We start from the raw sequence: 25,119 nt of genomic DNA, 5'->3' as shown, positions 1-25,119 counted from the left end.
TTTAGTTTTCCAGCTCTCACTTCCCATTCCTTTTCCCTCCAGTATTTGTACCTTTCTCTCTACCAGGAGTGGAGTAGCAGAAGAAAAGAAAATGAGCTACACCCTGGCTGGCAAGGGCTGACAGGAGGAGCAGGGCAAGGCAAGAAACAGGTGTCATGTAACAAACCAACCAAAGCAGCCAGACTTCATCACACACAACATAACCATTGTAGGTATTTCAAACAAGTGGGGAATTTATATCAGCTCAACCTGGTATTTTCTTCCTTTTATTTTTTTCCTTCACCTTCTGAATTGATTTTTACCCCTGTCATTAGGTACAGCACTAAAACTGCTCACTACAAGGTCATATTAAAAACACTTACCTAGCAGTTATGCAGCTCAGAACTCATTTTTTTAAATGTCACTAAAACTCCACTGTTTCCATTCCCACATTGGTATTAAACAGCAAACACAAGGCAAAGATCTGAATCATTACATGATAACAGTTAATTACTAACAACGCTCAAGAAATGATTTCTTACCATTTCTTACTAGCTCCTTATTGAAAGCACTTGCTTCACAGTAGCTTCTTCCTTGTGAAACAGGAACTGTCTTCATATCACCTGCCCTGCAGGCATCAGTACTACTTAGTAGCGTCATAGTTATAACATGGATTAGTTCTTTAACAATTGTCCTTGTACAGTGTGGCCCACTGACCAACCCATTGGAAGGAAAAAAGAAAGGTTTTAAATGACAAGCAAGTTCGTTCCAGTCAGACACACAGTCCTGATCATCTTTACAGCCATAAATTAGCTCCCCATTCTGCAAATGAGAAAAAAAAAAATTAGGCACTTCATGAAATCCAGTTATTCGTACTTAGTTAATCAAAACTCAGGTTTAATATTTTAAGACAGATAGCACAGAAAAATGTTATTAATTTAACAGTCTGCATACAAATACATGCATTCCCAATCTCTTGCAAATTTGCCCTCTTAAGTTTAATCAGATACCACAGGTAACAACCTTTGAATTAGGTCCAAAAGGCCCATTTAAATCAAGTGCTACTTCCCCAACTTAATCAATTGTAGGTAATTAGAACAATAAAAGTGAACTGATACTTAGCACATTGTCCTATCACTTCTGAATAATGTCAACAGTGAAAAAGCAGCATGTGAAACAACCTTCTTTATAGCCAGATTGGAAAAGGGAAAGCCATAAAAAGGGACAGAAAAGGTGTGACAGTTGCCTGTACTAACAGAAAAAATAAGACAGTTCATACAAGTTTAAGTTATTCAAATACTTGGTTTAATATCGGAAATAAATTGTAAAGAATCTTATTTCCTAGAATTAATCTGAAAATCTGCATAAGCCATCAGTTACTACTTTGTATTTTTCCTATATTAATGCCATAGAAAAGGCAACTTTTTATTTCCTCAGTGAGGCATGCTGTGCATTTGGCCTTCATGAATGCTGTAACAGTAATTGAAAAAAATACCTGCAGCAACATACAAAGTTCTTGATCTTCTTCCTCCTGAATAAGCACATAAAGTTTTAAAACTTTGGTCATCTTTAGAAGTCCTTTTCTATTAGTTGTTCCTTGGCAATTCTCTCAGACTAATTACTTCTGGGAAATTATTACTTACCCGTCCTAACTTGAAATCTAACTAAGAATTTTCCTGTTTTCTCCTTTTGGTGGCATCCAATAGCGATGGTGCCGGTTAGGATCTTGACTGTTCAGATGCTGAAGTCAAATTGTTTAAGAGCCAAGACAAAAAAAGCAAGGAGAGAGATTTGATTGTTTACCTTAAATATTTTCAAGTTGTTCTGTGCCTCCTGTAATAAGCTCTTCAAAGCAAAGTGCATTCTCTGTTTATTTCTAGGGGGAAAAAAAAATAATAAATAAAATCCAAGAATGTTTTCTCAGAGTCTTTAGAATGTTTACACCCAAGCCTGGAGGGCTCTGTGGAATCCGAACTGGGCACCTGAAGTGAACACACCCATTAAGCATGTTACTCATGCTGAAGTCAGTGCAAAGACAAAATGACTGTTCACAATTATAAATTCAAATCTGAGTAATCTAAACAGCTCTTAGGTTTAATGTTATGTAGCAAAAGGCACTGGTACATCAATAAGCAACTCGTGATTTCTGAAATAGGTGTAAGGAGGTATTATAGCACCAGAAATCTCACTGTAAGAGTCAGACAAGCAGGCTTTGATCATCCTTAATACTACACCAAAAGTCAAAGTAATCTGAGAAAGAAATCAGTAACACAAATTTTGGGGCAAAAACACAGAATCAAGTTACACACTTACCCTGAGAAGAGATCCAATGGACAATATTTACTTGGTCGCTTCCATTTTCCGTTTGCTACCTGTTGAAAACCCACACCACTGCTGTTAATCACTCTTTCTGGAAAAACTACTCTCAGTTACTTTAACAGTCAGGTGTGTGGCACTATAACATCCTATCTTCAGAGGTCCAATGACATTTAAAACCCTTTGAATGTAAAATTCATGACTACTACGGGTCCTCCTACTCATATTTAGCTCAAGTCATTCAAATTGCATTCACAAGTGGAAAGCGTGGAGAAAGGTAACGTTCAATTACAGTAAGGCACAGTTACATGATTGCAGATTCGTAACGGACATTAGTCAAATGAATTTGGTGTGTGTTCCATGCTGTTATAAGTTACAGAATGCCACCATGCATTTGGTGAGCTGTACTTGAAAGAAAATTTGACATTGGAGTTTACCCAATCAACAACATTAATAGTCCTCAAAGACTAATATTGTATGTTTGCTTCCAGCTTCCCACAGAACTTGTTCCATCTCTCACCAGATTCACACAAAACAACTCCAATGTGTATCCACCTACTCTTTAGTCATATCAGAAATTTAAGCGAGTTTCAACAGGAAAGCAAGACTGGAATACCAAATAAAGCACAATACAGTCAAAGGAAAGCAGGATGACGAAAAAATATTACCTTTAGATGCTGATGCATACAGTAACGGCACACCTTGTGCTTTATCTCCTGTGAAACATGGCTGGAAAAAGGAATGAAGCCACACTTTGGCTAAAACAAACAAACAAACAAGGTTATAAATATAAATGTATTTCTTTATAGAAATATAAGGGCACACAATATGCAAATCTTTCCAGTTAAAGGAAAATAAAAAAAAATACCAGTCAACATTCAATGCTTAAAACCTGTATATTATTCCCAGTTATTTCAGAGTCCTCACTTAGGAAATAAGGACACACGAAACTTCTGTGGCCTACAAAAAAGCCCAGTAACACCTGGGAATTTCTCAAGTTTTGAAAGATCGGGAATTGGAAGAGGGAGGGGTGTATTTCATCCTATGGGTCACAGTGAAAGCAGTGAGCTCCGTCTTAGCCCACTGCTGCATTCCTTTGAAACTGCTCTGGTCAGTATGTACTTTAAAAATGCAAACAAAACCCCCAGAAGGATCTTCTCCTATTCAATTACCTTAATCTCTATGCAGAGGATTGGCCGGTGTTCCACAAAACGATAGGTCTGCAGCCTGGTAAGATTAGGAAGGCACATTGCATAACCACTAAGAGTGTCCATATCTTTATCACAGCGAGACTCTGGGGAAAAGAAAACACACACCACAAACAAGAAAGTTAGGTGTGTGGATGTTTATTTTACTCTGCAGTTGTCTTGTCCACCAGATGTGGTTGGGGGGGTGGGAGCAAACTTAGAAAGACAGGACACAGTTTAGCAGGCTTTAGCCAATTATGCATTTGCATAAATTTGCCCTCCCCATTATCAACACATGTTTCCAGTTTCCTCAAAACTGTCATAGGCACATAGAGTGCCTCAAAAGCTGCTTTTACTGGCCAGTTCCCAGCTTGACCCAAGAGAGGCATCAGCGAGGCCTGACACAGGAAGGGAGCGCATTCAATTGGCTGACAACAGGTAAAGAGACTTACTACTGCATTCAAAGATGTGATCTCATGTTTGCTTAGTAAAACTGCGTGAACTACCACCCTCAGTCTAGTCAAGAAGAACCTGTGAAAACTAGCAGGAATATCATAAATTATTCCGAAGTTTGGGAGAAAGTGTAAATCTAAACAGAACCTGCAACTGGCTTCGCTCAACTCCTTAGTCTCTATGTCGTCTCTTCCTAGCCATTCCCGTGTTTACATCAAAATGATAAAGAAGTGAAGAGGAACATAGAAAGAACAAAAGTTAGCTTACCCCTCCTCACAAGCTCACAACTTAAAACAAGAATTTCCTCTGCTAAGGCTACCCTTTTAAAAATAGCAATTTTTTTTAATATAATCCTGAGAAGAAGTGAAGTAACAAAATGGCTTCAGACTAAGATTAAGAGGCATTATGTAGATAAAGCCTTTAAATAACCTCCCTCCACACGCATCCTTTGGCACAGAGAAGGGTCTGCGAGATTTAATTCAAATTTAACAAGAACATACACGCCTAGATTTTCAAATACCTGTGTTACTAAAGAGACATACAGGATACGTGTGCTCTGTTATAGTTTCCATTGCTAAGAAAAATGTCCATTCTGAAAAATATATTGCAATAGACAAAAAAAATCTCAGAAACAGAAGCCTCATTAGACATCAGCCTGCAATTCCATGCTGTACTTCACTAGCATGAGCAAGAAGAAACCTCCTTTCTCCAACAAAATGCTGGGGTTTGTTTTCTTTTCCCAAACTTAAGCAAAAGTACATCCACGTTCAGCTGAAAGCCACTTGCCAAATCAGACAGACCCAGAAATCTGAACTTTTAGGGAAGTTCCTTCATAAGTTAGACAGGCTTATGTGAAAGGTAATATTAAAGGAAATTCTTTCCTTGAGGTTTAAAAAGAAATTCCTGTTAAAAATGAAGAGTGAGATTTGCTGTTGTAAAGCACTTGGACAGCTCCTCCCAACCATTTCTTCCTCTAAAGAAATCCCCAGGAGCTGCGGACACAAAAAATTCAACTTTAAGAAATGAAACTAAATTCTATCATTCACTTCTACCAGAGTATCATTGATTTTGTAACTTTTATTAGACACTACTTACTTTCCTTGCTGGCTTCTGGCACTGCGGAACTGTTTCTCAAAAAGGTAAGGACAAGTCAGCAGTAGTGTGTCTTGTGCTCACTATATGTAAATTAATTCCATTTTTTCCTGGATCAAAGGCATCAAAGTACTGGCTACAGTACTTGGATTTAATACCACATTTTTCTTCAAGGAACTTTTCTAAAGCCGGTTTTTCTGGCTGTTTTCATGAACGTTTGAGAACTTAAGATGAACATGCCATGAGGAACATCTTCTCTTTGTCCATTTTAGAGCTTACACCTGCCTGTACTTTTAGCCACATATGAAGAACAATGGACCCAAGTGTTGCTAAGAACAACTGACAGCAAATTCTGTAGTGCTTCACCTCACACGGAATGCACCAGAGACTGCCAAACTTCAAGACTTACAGCATGTTCCAAAAGGTTTCACATCAGTGCACCCTTACCCCACACACTTGTCCCCTTCAATCCTCGCCCCATCCAAGGGGACTAGAAAAATGTACTTGCTCTTGACCTCTGGATGGGGACCCCCAGCACACCATGTAAGATTCAGAAGAAATCAAGCACAGCCCCATATCCTGGAGGTGCTCATTAAAGGCAGCACAGCCTGTAACACTGCAACCCCTTGCAATGAGAGATGCCCAGCTCTCAGGAAGAGACATGAAAAGCTGGAATGTCAAGTTGCACACAGCTTGAGTGCTATGACTCAGAAGATGCTTAGCCCCAAGCAAAATACTAACATTGAAAACAAGACAATTCAGTGTGGAGTTTCTGAAGCTATCTTCCTACCAAAGCCCTGCTGCACAGTCCAGGAGAAGAAACTGATGGAATCAAAACAATTATTTCGGGACACATCTTCCACCTCCCTCACTGACCTTTGTAAAGGACTTTGCAGCAAGTTGCAAGCTTGTTCAAGAATTAACACACACAGGCTGAGAGAGGATCTCTTTCCCCAGTCTGATGAAACTAATATCATGCAACTTTCAATTCTAGAACACACCCATTTCTTCACAAATTTTCAACTTGTCATTGTCTAAACATAAAAAAAAAGCTTCCTCATATTCTGAGGTATGATGCTTTTTTACTTTATAATAAAGAAAAATTATTTACAGCTTGAGGAAGGCCCCTTTTTAATGCTATCCCTGGCACTTACCTGGCCTCTCTGGCTGAATTTTTAAACAGAGCTGTCTTACGAAGTCCAAAGGCAGTTGAATAATTTCCTATTAATTAAAAAAAAAAAAATTTTTTCAACACAAAAATTAATATCTAGTTTGGGGGTCTTAAAATGGAATACCAAAGTTCAGTGGATATTAACAACAGTATACTGAACTATACAGTCAGCAGCTTCTCCTTCTGATTTACCATCTATATGAAGATCTGTACCTGCAATCACATGCAATACTTACTCCACTATGAAAACCAAAAACCAACTTAAGTAAATACATGAGAAAGAACATTTTCAGTGAAAAGTTTCATGTGCATGAAGAAACCTGCATCATTTTGTCCTTTTCACAAATGAAACCCATTTCATTCTGTCTCATGTCTCACAACCCACCCTTCCAAGGCAGAATTTTGTAACTCAAGTTCCAGGACAACGTGTAACTTTTCCACTCAAATCTCTGACATTAACTAGATCTGGCCACCCTGAAGAACAGAGTGGGTGGCAAGGAAAAAGGTTACCTCTGATTGCACAGAAAGCTGGACAACTCACATGAACCTGGTTTCTCCCCTTGTTTTGCAGTTAGTCTAAAAATCTCTCTCTCACTTCTCACCTCATGCAGGGCAAAGAAATGACCATTCTTTTCATTATAGCTCAAACCACAGTACAATCCAATCACCTCATCAGCACAGAGCAGGATCTTTATTCTGATCCAAATGCTTCATGTGTGGGTGTGTGTGCGCCTGCGTGTGTGTATATATCTATCTTCCTCGGGAATATCTGCAAACCCTATTAATTCCTGTTACTGGCACTCAGTGTTCCCCAAAACACTGCAATGTTTACAATGCATAAGCCATTTATTTTAAGAATAAAACATTTACCCCATGGTGAACATAGTTCTCCCCAAAGAACTGCTTCATGACATGTTTTCCAAAGTCTACGATGTTTTGCAGATGGTGTAGTATTTCCTCTGGAGTCTGGAAGACAGAAGCATGGTAATTTAACTATGAAATAATGATAAACAACACTCAAGAATACATACACATACTAGTCAATGATTTAGCAAAGTAGCTTAATTGCTCTACTGAGTTTGGTAGGTCAGTGCACCTTGAAATTAAACAGACACATGTAATGTGCTGTATTTGTTTCCTCACTGCTGCCTGGGAGGCCAGGATAACCAGGAAAACGGTCAGAAGAGATGATGATTCTTAAGTTTCAGGGGAAAAAAAGACAGAGAAAGTGATGAAGGTGGAAGTGGGGGAGACTACTTAAGATCTACTCTGTCTTTGACTGTTATTCTTAAAACAGCTCAAAGAACTGTAATAGTCAAAAGAGATGCACAGCATGCCTTCTTACCAACAGGTTAAGTGCAAGAGAGGCTTTGAGTGTTGTAAAATACATCACCTGGAGATTTGCAAGAGAGTGGCTGCAAAGACTGAGCCACATCACAAACCTCTGCAGGAACAGGTACAGAATTTGCCATCTGTTCCGAATCCTGCCCCAGACAATGACAAATCCTACTATAATGTCATCTTCCATTAATTTTATGAAGCAAACACTAAAGTTCTACAAGACCAAAATGCCAAGCTAGATAAAAATGATGCTAAACAAGTACTGGAAGCAGGACAGTGACATTAGCACAGTCTGACTCTGACAGACTTCTGCTCATTAAAGAGGTACCAGAGCAGCTTTACAACAATATTATCCCATTCCCAGCACTCCAGCACACTCTGGTTCTCTACACAGTATTTTATTGTCACTATAGACAATCTCCAAGCTCCTGTATCCTTTTGTAACCCAAAACTTTTCTGGAAAAACACTACTTTGCATACCACTGTACGCTATAGAGCACTAAACCATACAGATTTACTCTTGGGATTAAGTAACAGTGGAGGAAAAGAAAGTGCAATACTCATGTCCAAGTTGTAAAATCAGAGAGGAAAAAAAAACATAAGCAGGAGGAAAAAAAATGTTACACTGTAGAACAGAGTAAGAGAAAATAAAATGCTAGGAGGATAACACTCATATAATGACAGCGTCTAGAGAAAAGAGGAAAGACCACATCCAACACAAATGAAACATGTTGAGATTTGTAAAAGGAGATTATCACTAACCAGGCAGTCTAGCTAACTTTGTTTATAATACCATCACAATAGGTAGATTATTTTATTTTTTCTTCCAACCTGGAAGGATTTGCTACCTAACAAACTTACACAAGTTGTAGGACTAAGAAAGATTAGTTTGTTACTGTAAACACAGGTCTGGTAAGACTACATACTGAGTTTAATATTCTTCCTCTAGCAGGATTCATTTTCCAGACTGAAACAGCAATACATAATACTGCAATATGCAATAATGCTTTACAGAAGGAAAAGTTACAATGGTAATACACATGACTACACGCTTGCTTCAGTAACATACTGTACTACATACTGTTACTTCAGTATGCAAAGCACTAACCAAAAAAACCAATCCTTTGCAGCAAGTAGGAAAACCACATTTTTTTCCAAAGCACTTGCACAGCATTTCCATCATTCTATAAAGGCCAGGACAGCACTTATTATTTAAAATGCTTGGCATATTGTATGTGGAGTTGTTTCTCAGAACAGCTCTCCCTGAATCCTTTTGAGAGCGCCAAAATAAGCTTGGAGTCTCTTCACAACAGGCAATATTCCACAGCTTATGTCTGAGAACAAAACACACACTGATGCCTGAGTAACTTTCTCAATTGCAGTCATCTGGTCTGAAAAGTGTATTTAAGAAAAAATAATTAATAGGCAACAAGATGTGCGAGCAGGCCACCCACATAGGTATGCAAAAGGATGTTTTACAGCAGTCTTGCTCAATCTGTGCTTCCCAGGAAGGCCCGTGCCCCCATCACTAGTGCTGAACACGCCAAGATCCCTCAGAGGGCAGTGCCGGCAGCCTGAGCCCCTTCAATTATCTCAACCGAAGGGCAGAGGAGACCACCACTGGGGAAACCCCTGCCCCCACCCCTCTACTCTCTCCCCGAGCAGCCTGCAAACACACTGTACCATTTGTTCCAGGCTGGGGAAGCAGTTGTTTTGCAGAGGGGAAACCCACCCCCACCCCCCAACAATTTAAAACCTCAATAGTTCCAGTATCTTTCCTACCTGATGAAGTGGGAAATGGCAATTCTGAGCACATACTATAGCAAAAACTTCAACTTATATACAGATTTCTGCCCTTTTAAGAACATCATAATCCTTTGTTTAACTCATACAAATTCTGAATGGTCAGAAGGAACGTCACATCATCTCATACAGTAACAGAAATCTCAGCTAATTCCCACTTACAGATTATTCTGACCTGGTTTGCTGAGGTACATAGTATCCACAGGCCTTTTTTTTTTTAAATATATATTTATGTATACACACACACACACATACTGGGAAATAAGCATTTTGGAAAATCAGGACATTCACTGCGGCTACTACTCTTACTACAAGGAAAGACTCAACAGTTTAAAGAGATCAATGCAACTTTAAAATTACAAATCAAGCTTATGACACCTGCTCACCTCCTTTTAAACAGCAAATATGTTTGATATACACTAAACAAGAAACAAAAAACAACTAACGGGTTACTGAAGCATCACCTTTCAATGTTAAAAACCACTAAGGTGAAAAGCTTTTGAAGGACCCATTACTACTGCCAGCTCATTTAGCAAAACACTAAAACTCATCAGGTAAGTTCTGTACAATAATAAGGAAAAAAAAATCATTCATGCAGAAGACTTATATACTAAAATTGGCAACATGCAATTAAAATCATTCCACAAGTCCCGACATTTGACTTTCTACTCCAGAAATGCAAGCCCATGAGTTAGATTATTATTTTTCATTAAAACACTGAATTGTAACAGTAAGATTACAATTTGCAATAACACCACCTTATTTAACTACTAGATTATCTAGTCCCAAATTCATAACCAAACAGTATAAATGCAAAACAGCATCCAGACTTATTTACCTTTTCCGAAGGAGTTAAGCAGAAGAGAGCGAGACACATTTGTCCACATCTGAATTTCAGTACGCATCTTACTAGAAAATATTTTGCTTCAACTGCTTCTTTAAGAGTTGTTTACACTGGATAAACTACAATGTTGTGCACAGATATATAACACTTGATATCCTAATTCATCTTGCATGAGTCAGAAATACAGATTACACCTAAATAACATTTTCTCCTCTACAGCTGTTATGTTGCTACATCCAAGTTTGTCCCAAAACTCTGATTCTCCAGGACTTTTTTACAGATCTAAAGATAAAATATTTAGTCTTCCATTCTGCTCCAATAAAACCTGATCCTTTAAAAAAAATCAAATCTCCAGAATAATTAAATATATTCAAATTACATCATTGTCTATTTAGAGGGCAAAGCCAAAAGGAATTGTCTATCACTAAAGTCCACACAATCACAATACAAGGCAAATGCAGATTGCTGGAGCTGGCCACAAGCCAGCTCTCCTCAAAATTTAACACTTCTACATGTAACAGGGGAGTTTGCTCTGATAGTGTGCATTTATCAATCTGGAGCACGCACTCAAGAGACACTGTTTAAAATGCTTTCAGAGGTACACTCCGCCACTGCCTGCATCCACAAATAGCCTTTTTGTTGTTACAATAAGCAAGAAGAGAAGCGCGTCCCTCTGGGACAACTCTGAATGGAAGTTTTGCTAACAACTGTTAGCAACTTTTGTTAACAAGCATTTAGAAACTTCTAAAAAGCAAACTCTCGGTGCTTCATCAGCTACAGCCCAGAGTAATACCTACTGGGATCTATCTCTATGCTTTGTAGGATTCTGAGCAATTTTACTCATCTGCTTACAGGGGGGAAAAAAAAAAAAAACAACGTTCAAGAACCTGACCAGTGTTCAAATACTAACAGAACACCATGCCCAGGAGATTTTTTTTTCTTGTGTTTCGCTATCCCAATCCAAAAAACTATATGCATGCCAAAGCAGTCCACAGAAGTATTATCAACTTCAACGCTGTGGTGGGTAACTGAAAAGTCACTTCCTGGCTTCCTTTGCGACTTTGTCACACTGTCAATTTTTTTAAAAACAATTACTATGCAATAATCTCTTTGGACTTTACAAAAAAAAAAAAAAAGGCAGCAAAAAAGCTGGTACTTGATGTTTTGTTTTCTTAAATAAATGGCAATAGACTGACTTTTTATTTAAACTTGTGGTCTAATTCTCCCCTGCTATATTAAAAATTGAGATAGGCACTGTTTTCCTTTCTTCCAATCCACTGAATTCTTCCCTGTTCTTGTAAAAACTCTAAACATTATTATCTTGGACTACTACAGAAGCACAGAATTTATTTTTTAAATCCTGCCTCTGTAAGTAGATCAAAAACTTACTTGAATCACACTTTAGTTTTACCAGACTTTTTTTCCAAGTAAAATATTAGCAGAAAGGCTGTCAAATAACTCGTATATACACTGTGTTCATGGCTTTTGCCTTCCCCTGGTTTCCTCTGATCTACTTTAACAAGGGACAAAAGTTTCTAAACTGAATGCATTTCGCATTCATCTTCCCAATTTAAAGCAAAACAAGGAAAACACCCTTCCTATATGTTTACTTTACATTCATCCTTGTTTCTTTTCTCCCAAAATTAAGCACTCATCCATCCCCCCCAGCTCTCAGTACAGCTGTAATGCTTTTTATATTTCATCAGAACAGTTTGCCACTGAACCTTACAAAGCCGTGGCTCAGAAGCTGCTGTAACTCAAGCCATTCCCTGTCTCAGGTAACATGCCCTAAAGACTACTCACAGAGCTGAGGAAATGGCAGGAGGTGCAAATTCTGCCCTCTTTTTTTTTCCTCCTTGGAGCACTGTGTTGATACTTCACTTTTACCCTCCACCTTTGGTTCTTGATCTTTTTTATCACTGTTAAAGCAAATCTAAGGTAAGTTGCTTCAGTTCCTTCTCAAGCAGAAAAACCTTCTGCCACGCTCCAAGAAACTGGTAGACTGTGTCCCTCCATGTTCTTTTTGCAACAGACAGGACACTAAAATCACGCACTGACAAAGACTATTCTGTGAATATTTCATATCTTCATCCAAATTCCATGGGTTTTTAGCTACTGAATAGTTAGTCAACAGCAGACTTTTATCACGCCACTCCTGTGCTGTTCCTCTGCTGCCCCACCTAGCAACAGACAGTAAAACTTTCATTTCTTCCTCAGCATCACTGCACTCCTACGTTGATATGCAACATTAGCACTTTCTCTGTTGCCACAACTATCCTTACAGAGAGCCGTACCTTCTACACATTGCAGTCTTACAATCTGTCCTGCACAAAGGTCTTGACATCAGCAGTCACATAATCTTAGTTACGTAACAGGACCTCAAATTTCCTCCTGTTGCCAAAACTCCTGAAACACAGGCACATTTCAAAACATCCCCTTATTCTTTCTCCTATCAGTCACAGTTCTTTCGTAGGTTTCCTGTTTCTCCTCAGACCGATTATTAGCTTACCTGGGGGCTTTTATCAACAGTACACGCCAAGTCTTACCTTATTCTGGTTTGGGGGGGACTTCAAAAACCGCAGCACCACACAGCGCTAAAGAAAGATAGGAAAGAATATGGTTTCATTAGCATTTAAGTACATTGTAATTCCTGAACAGCAAAATTGTCCGATTCCCCAATTTACCTCAACTGACAAATTAAGGGGAAAAAAGGCAAAATAGGCATTTTAGATTATTATTTCACTCAACTTGAAATCAAATACATCAATGTCTGTTCCCAGATTTGCCATCACTTTAACAAGGCAGCCACTCTGCATGTCCAGTCACCAAGTTAACAGGTGAAATACTCCCTTAGCTTATAGCACTGCTCTGAAAATCTCATAAAACACAGTATCAAACAAACAGAAAAACACGCTATCATTTTTGCGCCAAAGGTCTTTGGGGGGGAATGTAAGACCCACTTAGCTATTATCTCCTTACAGTATCAGCACAGCATTACAAAATATTAAGGAGACACTTAGCAGTTACGAGCAGTAGCTACACAGCTCTACTTATAAACACTAAAAACCTGCTACTTCTAAACTTCCAAAAAGTAAACATATAACATGGGGACAAATGCAGCAGGTTTCCAAACATATAACCTTAAAAAAAACCCCAACCACTAATTTTTGTCATTTTTACAATTACTATCATATTTTATAACAATTGAAAAACCTTCATATTTTCAAAGTGCACAAATTCTAAAAACATCCTCAGCCTTTATTTTTAAGAGTTCTGATAAAAATATTTTGTAGATGTCCTAAGTAAATTAGGCCTTTCTCCTTAAGCCTATTAAGACAGTGTCTTCCATCACAGAAGTCACCTGAAGTATCTTTCTCTCAATAAAATCTTGCTGAAATTAACCATTACACTTGGTAAACAGACTTTTTATATTAAAATCAAATTTTGACACAGTATTAAGGAACCTGCAGCCATACTAGGCAAGGCAGCTCATAGCCCTGCCTCCAGTTAGTCAGTAAATATCTGATCCTCAAGATACTTACTCCCACTGAGGTACTTCAGGCTATTCAGATAAAGTGTGGATAAAAGCAACTGGGCACCACAGTAGGTAGAGACAAACAGCTGTTTTCTGGAGTTACCTCTTAGCCACTCAGTGTCTCCATTTGGATCTTTCCTAGACACACCAAAGGATTACATTCTATTTAAAGCACTACCAAAAAAGTACTAACACTCAGATTCTCCGACAAAGGTAATGCAGACAAAATGTCATAGTTACACTTGGGGTTTATAGAATCTAATTTTTCCCTACCGAATGACTTGCCATTAAAAAGCCTACTATAGCACAACAGCACCAGATATATTCCGTATTTCAGGGCTGAAAGCTGTCTCTGGACAGTGCTGAGTGGGAGAACGCAGCAGTTTTATTACCAACATGTAGAGAAAGAACAGGAGGAGAAAAGCAGAACAGAAAACTGTGTAATCCAAAATACTAACAAGATTCAGACATTGCTAGTGACACGCAGAAACAGCCCCTTCAATATCTAAAAAGTCTTAAACCAGCATAGACCTCGTAGTTCACTCACATCTGGAAAACACTCTCAGGTAAAAGGATACTTTGCTGAACTCTGATTCAACTTTTCCTGCAAGATCTAAACAGCATAAATGTCACAAAAACTAGATAAACTGAACACTAGTTACAATCACCTGGATTTGACAAGATTGCTGGGTGTCACTTAACTTATTTTCTCTCATTAAGACGTACACATAGATAACAGAGCTCAGGTCTGATGAGCCTGTACGCTCTATGTATGCAGTATGTTATTTTTAGTGTTTCAACTGTTTGGATGCCCCACTTTAAATATTCATAAGCAAGTGGATCAGTGGAGTGATCTGATCATCACTTCTAATCAATTCAGAAACTTGATCCTGTAGTATTTCAAGGGTGTTGCAGATATTTATCTATTAATCAGTTCCCAGCCAACAAGCTTCCAACCACTGCTTTGGAAAATCTGATTGCTCTCACAGGACTCACTACAGTATTTGTTCACTACCAAATCATTTCTGAAGATGCATGCTAGGATAAAATGACCAAAACTATATATGGCAAAAGAAGAACACACTGCTTGTCTAAAGAGGTCAGAAGGAAACAGAGCAAAGTTCAAACATAACTTTTCTGCCACAGATGCATTTCAACCAGTTGGCCTGCACTGTGCCTTAGTAAGGTTATTAGATGATTGGAGTAAAAAACAAAAAAACACCATCCAACACTTTTCTTTTTGGGGGGAAGGTTTTCAGCTCGCTCCGTCCCTTTGTGCAATTCAATACACAGGTACACAAATACACTGCCACAGTACAAAGGTTAACCCATCAGATGTCAAAGATGCCAACTGTTTCAGAATTATTACCGCTGAAAATATTGGCCCACATTTTTCATGCTATTGCATTACTGATTCACTTGACTGATCCTTTACTTGGAAATGCTGTGGGTGGTTGTTGCCACGAGGGTTTTTGTCAGTTATCTTAAACGCCTCAGATTTTTTTGTATTTACAGATTGAACAAAGATGTAACATGCTTATCTGCATGCAAAAGAATGACCCTAATCCAGAAGAGAACAGATTTCTTAAGAGGCTGTCACTACTCCTTAGCACTTTGAGAATCAGATCAACTAGATCCTAATGCTCCCTAAATTTCATTCTCTACATACACCTCTGTAAGCCCTTCCACTGCTTAGCAACACTTCCATCAATGCACTATTACCATCAAAGTGTTTAGTTAATTGGATAATAGTCCCATACAGCCAAAAAGATGAAAGAAAAGGCTGTAAAATCAAGCAGAGAAAAAAAAGAAACAATGCATGGAGGTAGGCAAATGAAACACATGAAACATTAAGAGGCTTCACATCTTTTTAAGAAGCAAGACAAACTAGAAAAATACTGAATTCAAAGGAAGAAATCTATTTTTTTAAAAAATCCTGCAACTCTTTCTCTGCAAGTATGTTCAGCATCTAGTTAGTCACAAATGGGTAAAAAAAGCCATCAGAATATCAAACATGACTGCTCTTACTCTTCAAGTAAAGAATTTAAGTGCAACTCTCGCATGAGAGCACAGCAGTTTGATAACAGATAACAAACAACGTTCTTACTGGCATCCAGGACCATACTAGGGCTACAATAAAAACCATTACCAATTGTTACAGAAAACTCAAACGATAGCAACAAGGATACCAAAACTTGTGTGTCTCAGTCGCTCAGCTGCCAAGATGATACAATCAGGAGCACTGATGTTCTGGATGTTCTGACGAGCAGGATGTTCTGGAGGAGCGCTGTCTCAAGCCACAGCATTTTGAGACTTCAGCCTTAAGCTTACAGTCCCACCAAGAAAGGCAAACACTTCTTTAACACCCTACCATGAAACAATTGTTTGGGTTAAATCATAACTGAAAAGTTGATGTTGCCAATAGGGAGACAAGAAGCTGTGGGAGAGTCTGCAAAAATACACTCAAAGAAGTCACTGGCATCACAGAAACACAGGGATGCATACACACACCTCTTCTCCTGATGTACCTTGGGAAAAAATAGTTTGCTGGTCTTAGTCCCCAAGAAGGTTATCTGCGAGAATTTTTCTTCTCCAAAGCAGTTACTATAGCTATTATTTTAATCTTTCTTAGTGAAATCCAAACCCAAAGTAATCCTTGGTAGTTAGGCCAAAATATGACTGGCATCAATCCAGATACTTTGGATTAGACAGTAGCATTATGAAACCAGGATAAGTGCTTTCATTTATTTCTTTACAGCTTGATGTTTGATATTGGCCTTATATTTTCCCAAAATGTCTTCTAAACTTCAATGTCGTAAGATACTACCATGCAGGCCTCCTGAACTGGAGAGTCTTCACAAGCTGAAGGCAACTGGGGCAAATCTATAATCTTGATATTCCCCTTCAGAGAAAAACCTTGTTTGCATCACTGAGGTTTTTTTCAAGTTTCCGTCTCTTGCTATATTAATAAAAGCTGGTGCCAGTGAAAGAAATAGGAAAATTTCTATATAAACAAGCTCAAATGCTAGTAAAATTGTTTAGAAGTACAGAAAGACACGTATCCTTCTGCTGTTACCACCTCAGCTCACATGGTTTTAAAATAAGCTTCCGTACAAAAATATGAAGAATTAGCTTGTCCAAACACAAAGCCTGGGAAACATCATTTCAGCTTCTGCTTTTCCAAATAAGCAGGTTCACGTCATTTGTTATTACTCTATTATTATTCTAAACAGCATGCATTAACTGTTTTTGTCTAGAGGCAAAGCGTTACTCTAACATCTAGTCCTGCAACTGCCCAGTATAACTAGAAAAGATTCTTACCTAGTTGATTACCAACTTGTGTTCACATACGCAAGATCTACTGGTAGAAATCAAGGCACTTTGGGAAGCAATTTTTTAAGTCCCAAAAGGAAATCCACCCCTCTTCCCACACCCGTCATCTCCCTTACTCCACACGGTCTCATAAATTGTGGTATCTAAAAACTCACCAGTATTTTTGTAAGCACTACACACAATTTTACATCACAAAGTTACCTACCTGTCCACCATACTCTGTCGTCAATATATTTATTTTGAAAAGGCATGTGATATACAAGCAGAACAAGAAAACCCACGTTTGTTTTAAAGTTGTGCATATGAAAGTCACAAGCTTCCAATCATGAACAACACACTCAGACTGGTAACAAAACTTTCCCTACAATTATTACTATACTATTTGTTGCAACCAATTAACCACACCACCACCAACTACTACCCAAGGAGGTAAAGATATGAAGTTTACTATTCTTAGAGAGAAAAAAGTGCCTGTAAAGGCTCTTGAATTTCTTTATACAGTAAAAACTAGTTAATTCATTGTCTTTTGCTGAACTTAAAGAGCTATCAAGATCTTACTGAACACAGCTCTTAAGTATGCCAAACCTTCTACAACCATTGTAGTTATTCAACACAATCTAATCATCATGGATTTACAACAATGTACAGGAAGGACACCTACAAAAAGTGCATTCTATCTGAATTTCAGTCAAAGAGAGGGAGACAGGTTAAATTACGCCAAAGTGCCACTCAAGCCCTACTTCAACACAGTGATATACATATACTAATTAATGACAGTTTCAATGGTACTAAATATGAACTACAGAACTATTTTGCTGATAAAGCTATTTCTGCAGTAGCACACTGGATCTGCATGCAGTATACGCCAACTACAAAAATTATTCCAACAATTTTTATTCCAAATTTACATTCCACAAACCCTTCAATTCCAACTCTAGTTTGAGGGATTTAAGCAGAAAACAATGGTTTTCTATTAAAAAAATGCAATTGGGGGGGGGGGGGCGCAAGTGAACAAAGAGGTGTCACCTTCACATCTCAGAGAAGACAGCTGCACGGAGGAGAGTTCCTTCTTCTGAGAACTAATAGAATCCAGTAAAAACATGCCCACCACACTGCCCAGGCACTTCAAATCAAAAGCTTACCTTTATGATACTCGAGACAAGACATTTTTAGAGGTCTCCTCATCCAGGGTGTCAGTGTGCTGTGCAATGTGGAGGGATGTGGGAGAGGAAAACAAACTAAGCCCTGGAAAATTTTGCAGCTTTTGTATTAAGTACACACAGTATATTGTATACAAGTGTTGTTTTCCAACCCAGTTTTGTTCTGTATAAGGTGGATAAGATCACACAAAACAAAGTGAGGAAAGCTACATTTCCTGCCAGTATGGAGGAAGTTTAGTAATTGCTCATACAAAGTGCAAGGAAGCATTCAAAAATCAGAACAATACTCTCTTATTTAGCATAGGAGTCCTTTAAGAACAATCTTTTTATTTCTTCACATGAATAAAGAATTTCTGGCATAGCACCTTGCTTGACAACATCCAGTATGTTAAACCATTATTTGGAAGCAACTGCACCACAATACTTGTTTTCTTTAGCACAGAACTCACAGCTTGCATCAGACTTCAATTATTCATTCCACCTTTTTTCCCTGCTTGGTTATGATCTAGATTTCTGTGATAGTTCAGCACTAACTCAGGTTTCACTTTATAGCTAAGCTTTGTATAACCTTACAACATGCAGATGATAGCAATTCCAAGATAATTTTATGATTGCACTAGCCATAAGTGAGAAGGAAATGTTTGCCCTTCAGCTAAGCCACCTCATCACAGTAGCTGAAATGATATCAAGTGATACACCTGCTGGTACTAGGTAGAAACATATACCAGAGAGAGAACAGAATGAATAAACCTATTGATGCCTGGCCCTCAGCACACATTACTACAGTCTGGGTAACAGGGTAGATGTCTCTGATATTCTAGCTGTTAAAAACAAGCAAGAAAAAAAACTGGTCCTTAACATTTAACAGTGTATCAAATAGCTCATCCATCTGTCAAACAGGTGAGTTATACCAATGAGAACATGAAAACATACACTAAGCTTCCTTCCTTTAAACTGGTCTAAACCTCCACCCATCAACAACATAAACATTGCAGCATTAAGCTGCCTAGTCAGCTGCTGTTTTATGTTTGGGCAACAAGGCATTTCAGGAAAATATTAATGGGGAAGGGAGGAAATAAAAAGTCAAAACAGTAAGAGGAATTAGAATGAAATTAAGTAATAAAATGAAGAGTTAGAACAAGTTGGTAATCCCAAGCATCTTGAACACCTCAGCTAGAAGAAAACTAAGCAAGTCTTAGGCAACTGTTCAATCAAATGCAGTGTCTCTGTTCCTTCCTGAGCAAACCCAGGAGGTCAGAACACAGTTATTGAGTATCTCAGTAAACTGAGGCAAAGAAAACACTCACTGAAAGGTTGGCAGGGAGGAAGAAACTGAAGGAGTGAATAAAACAGGCTGTTAGGCTGACCACTTCTATACAGCTTACAGGTCAGCCAGCTTATTTCACCAAAGCAACCAACCCACTACTGCTGTTGACTAAGGGAAGATACACATGCAGCACAGAGAAGGCAAAGCGTAGTCTTCTGAACCCCACCATCCCTGCATTTACCAAACAGACAAAAAAATGCTTTTTAGATAATGACTTGATCTCACCAACTGTGAAAAGAAACTCATTTGAATTTGAGCTAGCACAGAACCCAAACAGAAAAAAACCAAGACCATTTTTAGTCAAGGCTACCTCCTGAGCTTGGCTGCTGTTTTGGGTTTGTGTGGCAGGGTTTTTGGTAGCGGGGGAGTGGGTTACAGGGTTAGCTCCTGTGAGAAGCTGCCAGAAGCTACCCTGGCTCCAAGTCGGACCCATCTCTGGCCCAGGCCGACCCAATCGGTGACGGTGGCAGAGCCTCTGGGAGAACGGATTTAAGAAGAGGAACCCCCAGTGAGCAGGGGGATTGGAATGTGAGCGGAACCCCTCTGCGGATACCGAGGTCAGTGAAGGAGGGGAGGAGGGGCGCCTGAGGAGGTGGATGCCCCCGCAGCCTGCGGTGAGGCGGCAGGCTGTCCCCCCCCAGCTCATAGAGGGGAGCAGATGCCCACCCGCAGCCCGGGGAGGACCCCAAGCCAGAGCAGGGGGATGCCCCCGAAGATGGCCGGGACTCCTTGGGAAAGCCCACACTGGAGCAGTCTGTGCCTGAAGGACTGCAGCCCATGGAAAGGACCCATGCTGGAGCAGTTTGTGAAGAACTGCAGCCTGTGGTAAGGACCTATGCTGGAGAAGTTAATGGAGAACTGTCTCCCATGGGAGGGACCCCATGCTGGAGCAGGGGAAAAGTGAGGAGGAGGAAGGAGCGGCAGAGACAACGTGTGATGAACTGATCGTAACCCCCATGCTGCTGGGAAGGGGGTAGAGAAAATCAGGAGTGGAGCTGCGCCCGGGACAAAGGGAGGGGTGAGGGGAAGGTGTTTTAAGGTTTGGTTTTATTTCTCATTATCTTACTCTGATTTGATTAATAATAAATTAAATTGGTTTTTGTTTTTCCCCAAGTTGAGTTTGGTTTTTGCCCGTGACCATAATTGACGATTGATCCCTCTGTGTCCTTGTCTTGACCAACAAGCTTTTCTTTATATTTTCTCTTCCTCATGCCAACAGGGGTGGGGGGGAGGAGTAAGTGAGCAGCTTCATGGTGCTTTGCTGCCGGCTGGGCTTAAACCACAACATCTGCAAAACTGGGACTTATTTTACATTTTCATTGCATATAGCCTTCAGCTTTCTCACAAGTCACTCAAAAAAAGAAATAAACCAGGCATAAAGTGGAGTTCAAATTTCCAAAGTAAGCCACCAGAAGACAGGTCTGCTCCAACACTCTTATTAGCACAATAAGACAACACCTCTGAAAAAAAGTATTCTGGGGGGAAGAGAGTGGTGTTGCTACTGCTACAGTTAAAGTATCTCTGTCATATTACATTAGAGTATTAGACCTAAGATTTGCAGTGTTTCTGTCTCCCATCTCCTTCCACACACATGCTATGTTTTCCTCTCTGCATCTATAGAACCTAAGGCACTAATATGATAAGAAAAGTTTTAATTGCTGCCTTTCTATTCTTTCTCCTCTCTACATTCAGTCCTGCTACCCAGTGCCACCTTCCCTTTCACTTTATGGAAGATACCACTAAACTGCACTGCATTCAAAGCATCTTTTCAGTGCAGAAACCTGGTAAAGCCAAGGAAAATGTAAATTTAACTACACTAGTGCAATATGGAATTGAAATCCCAATATGGAATCAAAATTCTACATAGATGTTGACTCAAGCGGTTGACTTTCTTTTGGGTCAAAAAAAGCTTTGCAGCTAATCCACAGAACTGGAAGTGCTTCCAACTTCTAATTCTTCGTTTATAGTAAAAGCTTTGTAGATTGTACTCAAGTAGAGCTAGTCCAACTAGTTACGACATCTACAATTGCAATTGTACCAGTTTAGCCAAAGAACCAAATACAAACAAATAAAAAACTCTCTTCCTTTTCTCCCCAGTGACCATACATGTATATGTAAATATCAGTTAACCAAGGAAACATACAGTTTCATACAGGTGCCACACAGGGTCCTGAATTCCAGCTCAGACTGGTGATTGCCTCCTGTTCCTAAAAACTTAATTGTTGTTTACAGCAAGGCAGACATCTCTTCCTTTCTTTTCCACAGATGACACACCCTGATCACATACTTGGCTTTTCAACTGGTTTTTATAGCTGCTTGCTTCAGTAAATTTGGGCAGAAGCTCCTCTACTTGCTTACAATAAATAAATAAAAAAAAATTAAAAAGCAATTACAACTAGGAAAGAAGGAACAAAGCAATATATTATGTTTAGTCATCAATCTGTTTTCTTGTACTTTTTCTACTAAGTAGGCAAAGGGTGTGCAGGTGTGGGGTTTTTTTGCTAGGCAATGTTTAGATATGTGCACCCCCAAAAGAACACAATGCTGGAGAAACCAGGTCAAAGAAATGCCCTATGAACTAGCAAGAAAGAAGAAGAGGTTTTAATGGCCCTTCACATGTAAATTTTGCTTTCTCCAGAAAATTCTACAGAACCGGATGCAAAACTTCTCCGTATATTACATGACATAGCTTTGGTGAATCTTTTGGACACATCCAGAGCATGAAATCCATCAGAAATAAGAATCAGCATAGGTTTGGAATTTAAATAGAAGAATCGCCTCAAGGATATAAAAACGTTTAAGTTCAAGTCTTACCAAAACTGTCTTTCCCATTAGTCAAAATAAAATTCAATACATACAAGTTGCATCTTTCCTTTTCTGACAATTTCTTACTGTGAAAGAACCAAGACAAGGTAACTTGGGCATATTTTAAATCAGAGCAATATTCAGAGAAGGTCATTGTTAATAAACTGTTGTATTTATACCCACAAGGAACAGCAACTAGTTTTTCAGTGTTTTTCCCCTACCTGAAGACTCTTTAATACAGGAATCAGCTGTCTGTTCTGTGTTTCCTTGAAATAAAGACATTCATAGATGTTAGTTCACTGTTCCACAGACATTAAGGAAAAAAAAAAAAACAAACAGAACACAACTGAAGAAAAACCAGAAGGCAACTGAACAAAGTTTGCTTTATAGTCAGGGATCTGGAATTTCTCAGGAACAACTTGGAAGTTTTGGGGGCAATACTTTACTTACACTAATTTCAATAGGACAAAACAGATCCAGCCAACTCCACATAGAAAAACAATGGAAGAAGAAACAGGACATGCAAGTTTTTGAACTTGTACAAAATGACATCATCAGAAAAAACATCTTAAGAAGATTCAACAAGACAGCAATTGATGATCAGCATCACTCCCTTGCTGCCAAACAAGACCAAATAGGAAAGCTGCAGCTAGCTAGTAATTCTGACTATAAGCTTTTCACTCTTTCAGCAAAACCCCCTGTGTCTAAACATACAATCTTGTTAACAGTCCTCTCAAAGTTTATTACAACAAAATCTTCCAGTAAGAATAATTTGTCATTATTCTTAAAAACAAACCAACCAACCAACCACAGGAAAACTATTTCATATTGCAAAAGCAGTATTAGGAACAATTATCTAGCCTGATTTGACACAAAGCACCCCCTCATTAGCAGAATTATTTCATTTCAAAAACCAACACCAAATCCATCTCCCCCATATGCAGAAAGTGTCTTTCTGCACATGCTTTGCAGCCATCATAATGCAGCTGCCAGCAGCAGCAGTTACAAATACAGTGAAATCAAAGACTACTGTTAAAACGCAAGATACCCCTCTCTCCTAGAAGACTTCGCTCTTTACAGTATCCTATGAAGTCAGAACAAGGATCAGGAAGGATGCCTGCAAAAGCAGCACTGTGATATCCTCCATCTTTACCCATATGTCTTGAAGGAAAAAAACCAACAAACCACCAAAACAAATCAAAGAGAAGAGACAGATATTATTCACTTACTACAGGCACCAAACTTTGGGAATCTTCTGCAAGTTTGATTATCTGACTTGACTCCCTCACCCGATCTCCTTAGCTCTGCTTCATTTACCTTCTCCATCTACCTTCCCTCCCCCTTTTTCTATTTCGTAAGCTTACATATGCTCTTGAGATGGTTAAGCATTTACTAATTAAGTCCCATACCAAAACCCAAGGATATCTGTTACAGATATCTGCAAGCGCTCCAAGACAAGTAGTAGATTATTACTAACAATCAAGGCATCTGAAGATACAAACCACAACCTTTTGCAAGCATACACCAAGGTTCCTCTAGACCATCTCACTGAATAAAAAAAACAAGCTAGGAAAAAACCCTCCTCTTTTCTTGTACCACCTCCCAGTAGACACCCTAAAACAAGCTTAGTGTTCAACCATATATTAAAATTAAGCATTTGGTTACCATAATATCCCAACATGCGAAAAATGAAAATGAGTGGAAATCAACTGCAGAGATGCACATGAGGAATGTACATACTTTATTTCATAAAGCAAAAACTGGGGATTGCAAGCATATGTTTCAACAGCGAAAGGAACTAGAAGTCATTATTTCTAGAGCTGCGTACACTACTTCTACAAACATCTCCTGAAGCCTTTTGAAATGAAGTGTTAAGTGTCTCCATAAGAGCAAACAACTGATTAAAACGCAGAACTACAAATGAGGGTTTCCAGCTCACTTCTGAAAAACTAGGTATCTCCACCTTAAAAAGAGTCAACAGCTTACAAGAAGATAACTGTTTTACAGCAGTTCCTCTGAACACTCTCTGCTGCTCAGAAGCAGAGAGGAGGGAATGCATTTTAAATCAGAAGCCAAATCTGCTGTGGAAGAAGCAACAATCCAGTAAAAATGCAGGGAATAAGAAGCATCCTTTCTAAACCGTCTGGCTGACTGTCATGGTGCTTGGTTGGGGTTTTGTAGAGCTGTATCTGTACAGCAGCACTTAATGCACCTCTGAGACAGCAACTAGAACAAGTAACCAGACAATTCACTGTATAGCGCGAAAGGTGGCAAATAAGCTATTTGAAGAGGATGCTATGATTCAATCAAATATTCAAAATTGCAACCAATGGACAAGGATCATACAGACACCGCCTGAATGAACTTGCAGGTTTTGTGTACTTCAGAGTTATCTTTCCAAACGTCTCAAGTGCTGTCTTCATGAACCAAACGGAGTTGCCAGTTGTACTTCTCACTAAAATCATGAGGTAGAAAAGCTGTCTGTCTTCATTTTCTACTAGAAGAATTTCAGCAGGCTGCAAGACTATACAAAGGCTTTTTTACCACAACTCAGTTTTAACGTACTCACAGTTGCAATAAAAACCAACAGGAAAAACTTTATCAACAAAGAAATTTGTACCATAATACTGTACATCTCTTAGAATTTTAGATTCATCAGAACTGAATTTTAAAAATCCATGAAAGCGGAAGTTTGAGTACACATCAAGCAAGCAAGCATGCAGCTCCAGAGATAACAATGGTAACTGGAAATGCTCGGCAGGCATTCCATCTT

At 38.9% G+C, this 25,119-nt stretch overlaps 2 protein-coding genes across 7 annotated transcripts in view; one reads left to right on the top strand and one right to left on the bottom strand.

Annotated features, from left to right (window-relative positions):
* The window catches only part of CENPP (centromere protein P), a 160,213-nt gene extending 159,689 nt beyond the window's left edge, over positions 1–524 (top strand). Inside the window, exon 10 of the mRNA XM_049826837.1 lies at positions 67–524. The gene's annotated coding sequence lies outside the window, so the exon portion shown is untranslated. The remainder of the gene's footprint in view (positions 1–66) is intronic.
* Positions 1–25,119, bottom strand: part of IPPK (inositol-pentakisphosphate 2-kinase) — a 50,528-nt gene that overhangs the window by 7,375 nt on the left and 18,034 nt on the right. For 4 of the 6 annotated variants that reach the window (XR_007509315.1, XR_007509314.1, XM_049826827.1 and 1 more), the window contains 8 exons: positions 12,733–12,780; positions 7,069–7,164; positions 6,182–6,248; positions 3,468–3,589; positions 2,964–3,053; positions 2,293–2,351; positions 1,783–1,855; positions 522–801 (listed from right to left, as the gene is read on the bottom strand). Coding sequence is in view for 4 of the 6 variants with exons in the window: in XM_049826827.1 (XP_049682784.1) it covers positions 522–801; positions 1,783–1,855; positions 2,293–2,351; positions 2,964–3,053; positions 3,468–3,589; positions 6,182–6,248; positions 7,069–7,164; positions 12,733–12,780 (835 nt within the window). In the remaining 2 variants the exon portion in view is untranslated. Of the gene's footprint in view, positions 1–521; positions 802–1,782; positions 1,856–2,292; positions 2,352–2,963; positions 3,054–3,467; positions 3,590–6,181; positions 6,249–7,068; positions 7,165–10,180; positions 10,456–12,732; positions 12,781–17,042; positions 17,080–25,119 lie in introns of those variants that run through there. The other 2 variants (XM_049826829.1, XM_049826828.1) reach the window with 2 other exon arrangements.

Source organism: Accipiter gentilis, chromosome 23, assembly GCF_929443795.1.
Source record: "Accipiter gentilis chromosome 23, bAccGen1.1, whole genome shotgun sequence".
NCBI classification, from domain to species: Eukaryota; Metazoa; Chordata; class Aves; order Accipitriformes; family Accipitridae; genus Astur; species Astur gentilis.
Note: the sequence above shows the minus strand (reverse complement) of the source record. Positions and strands in the feature narration are given on the sequence as shown.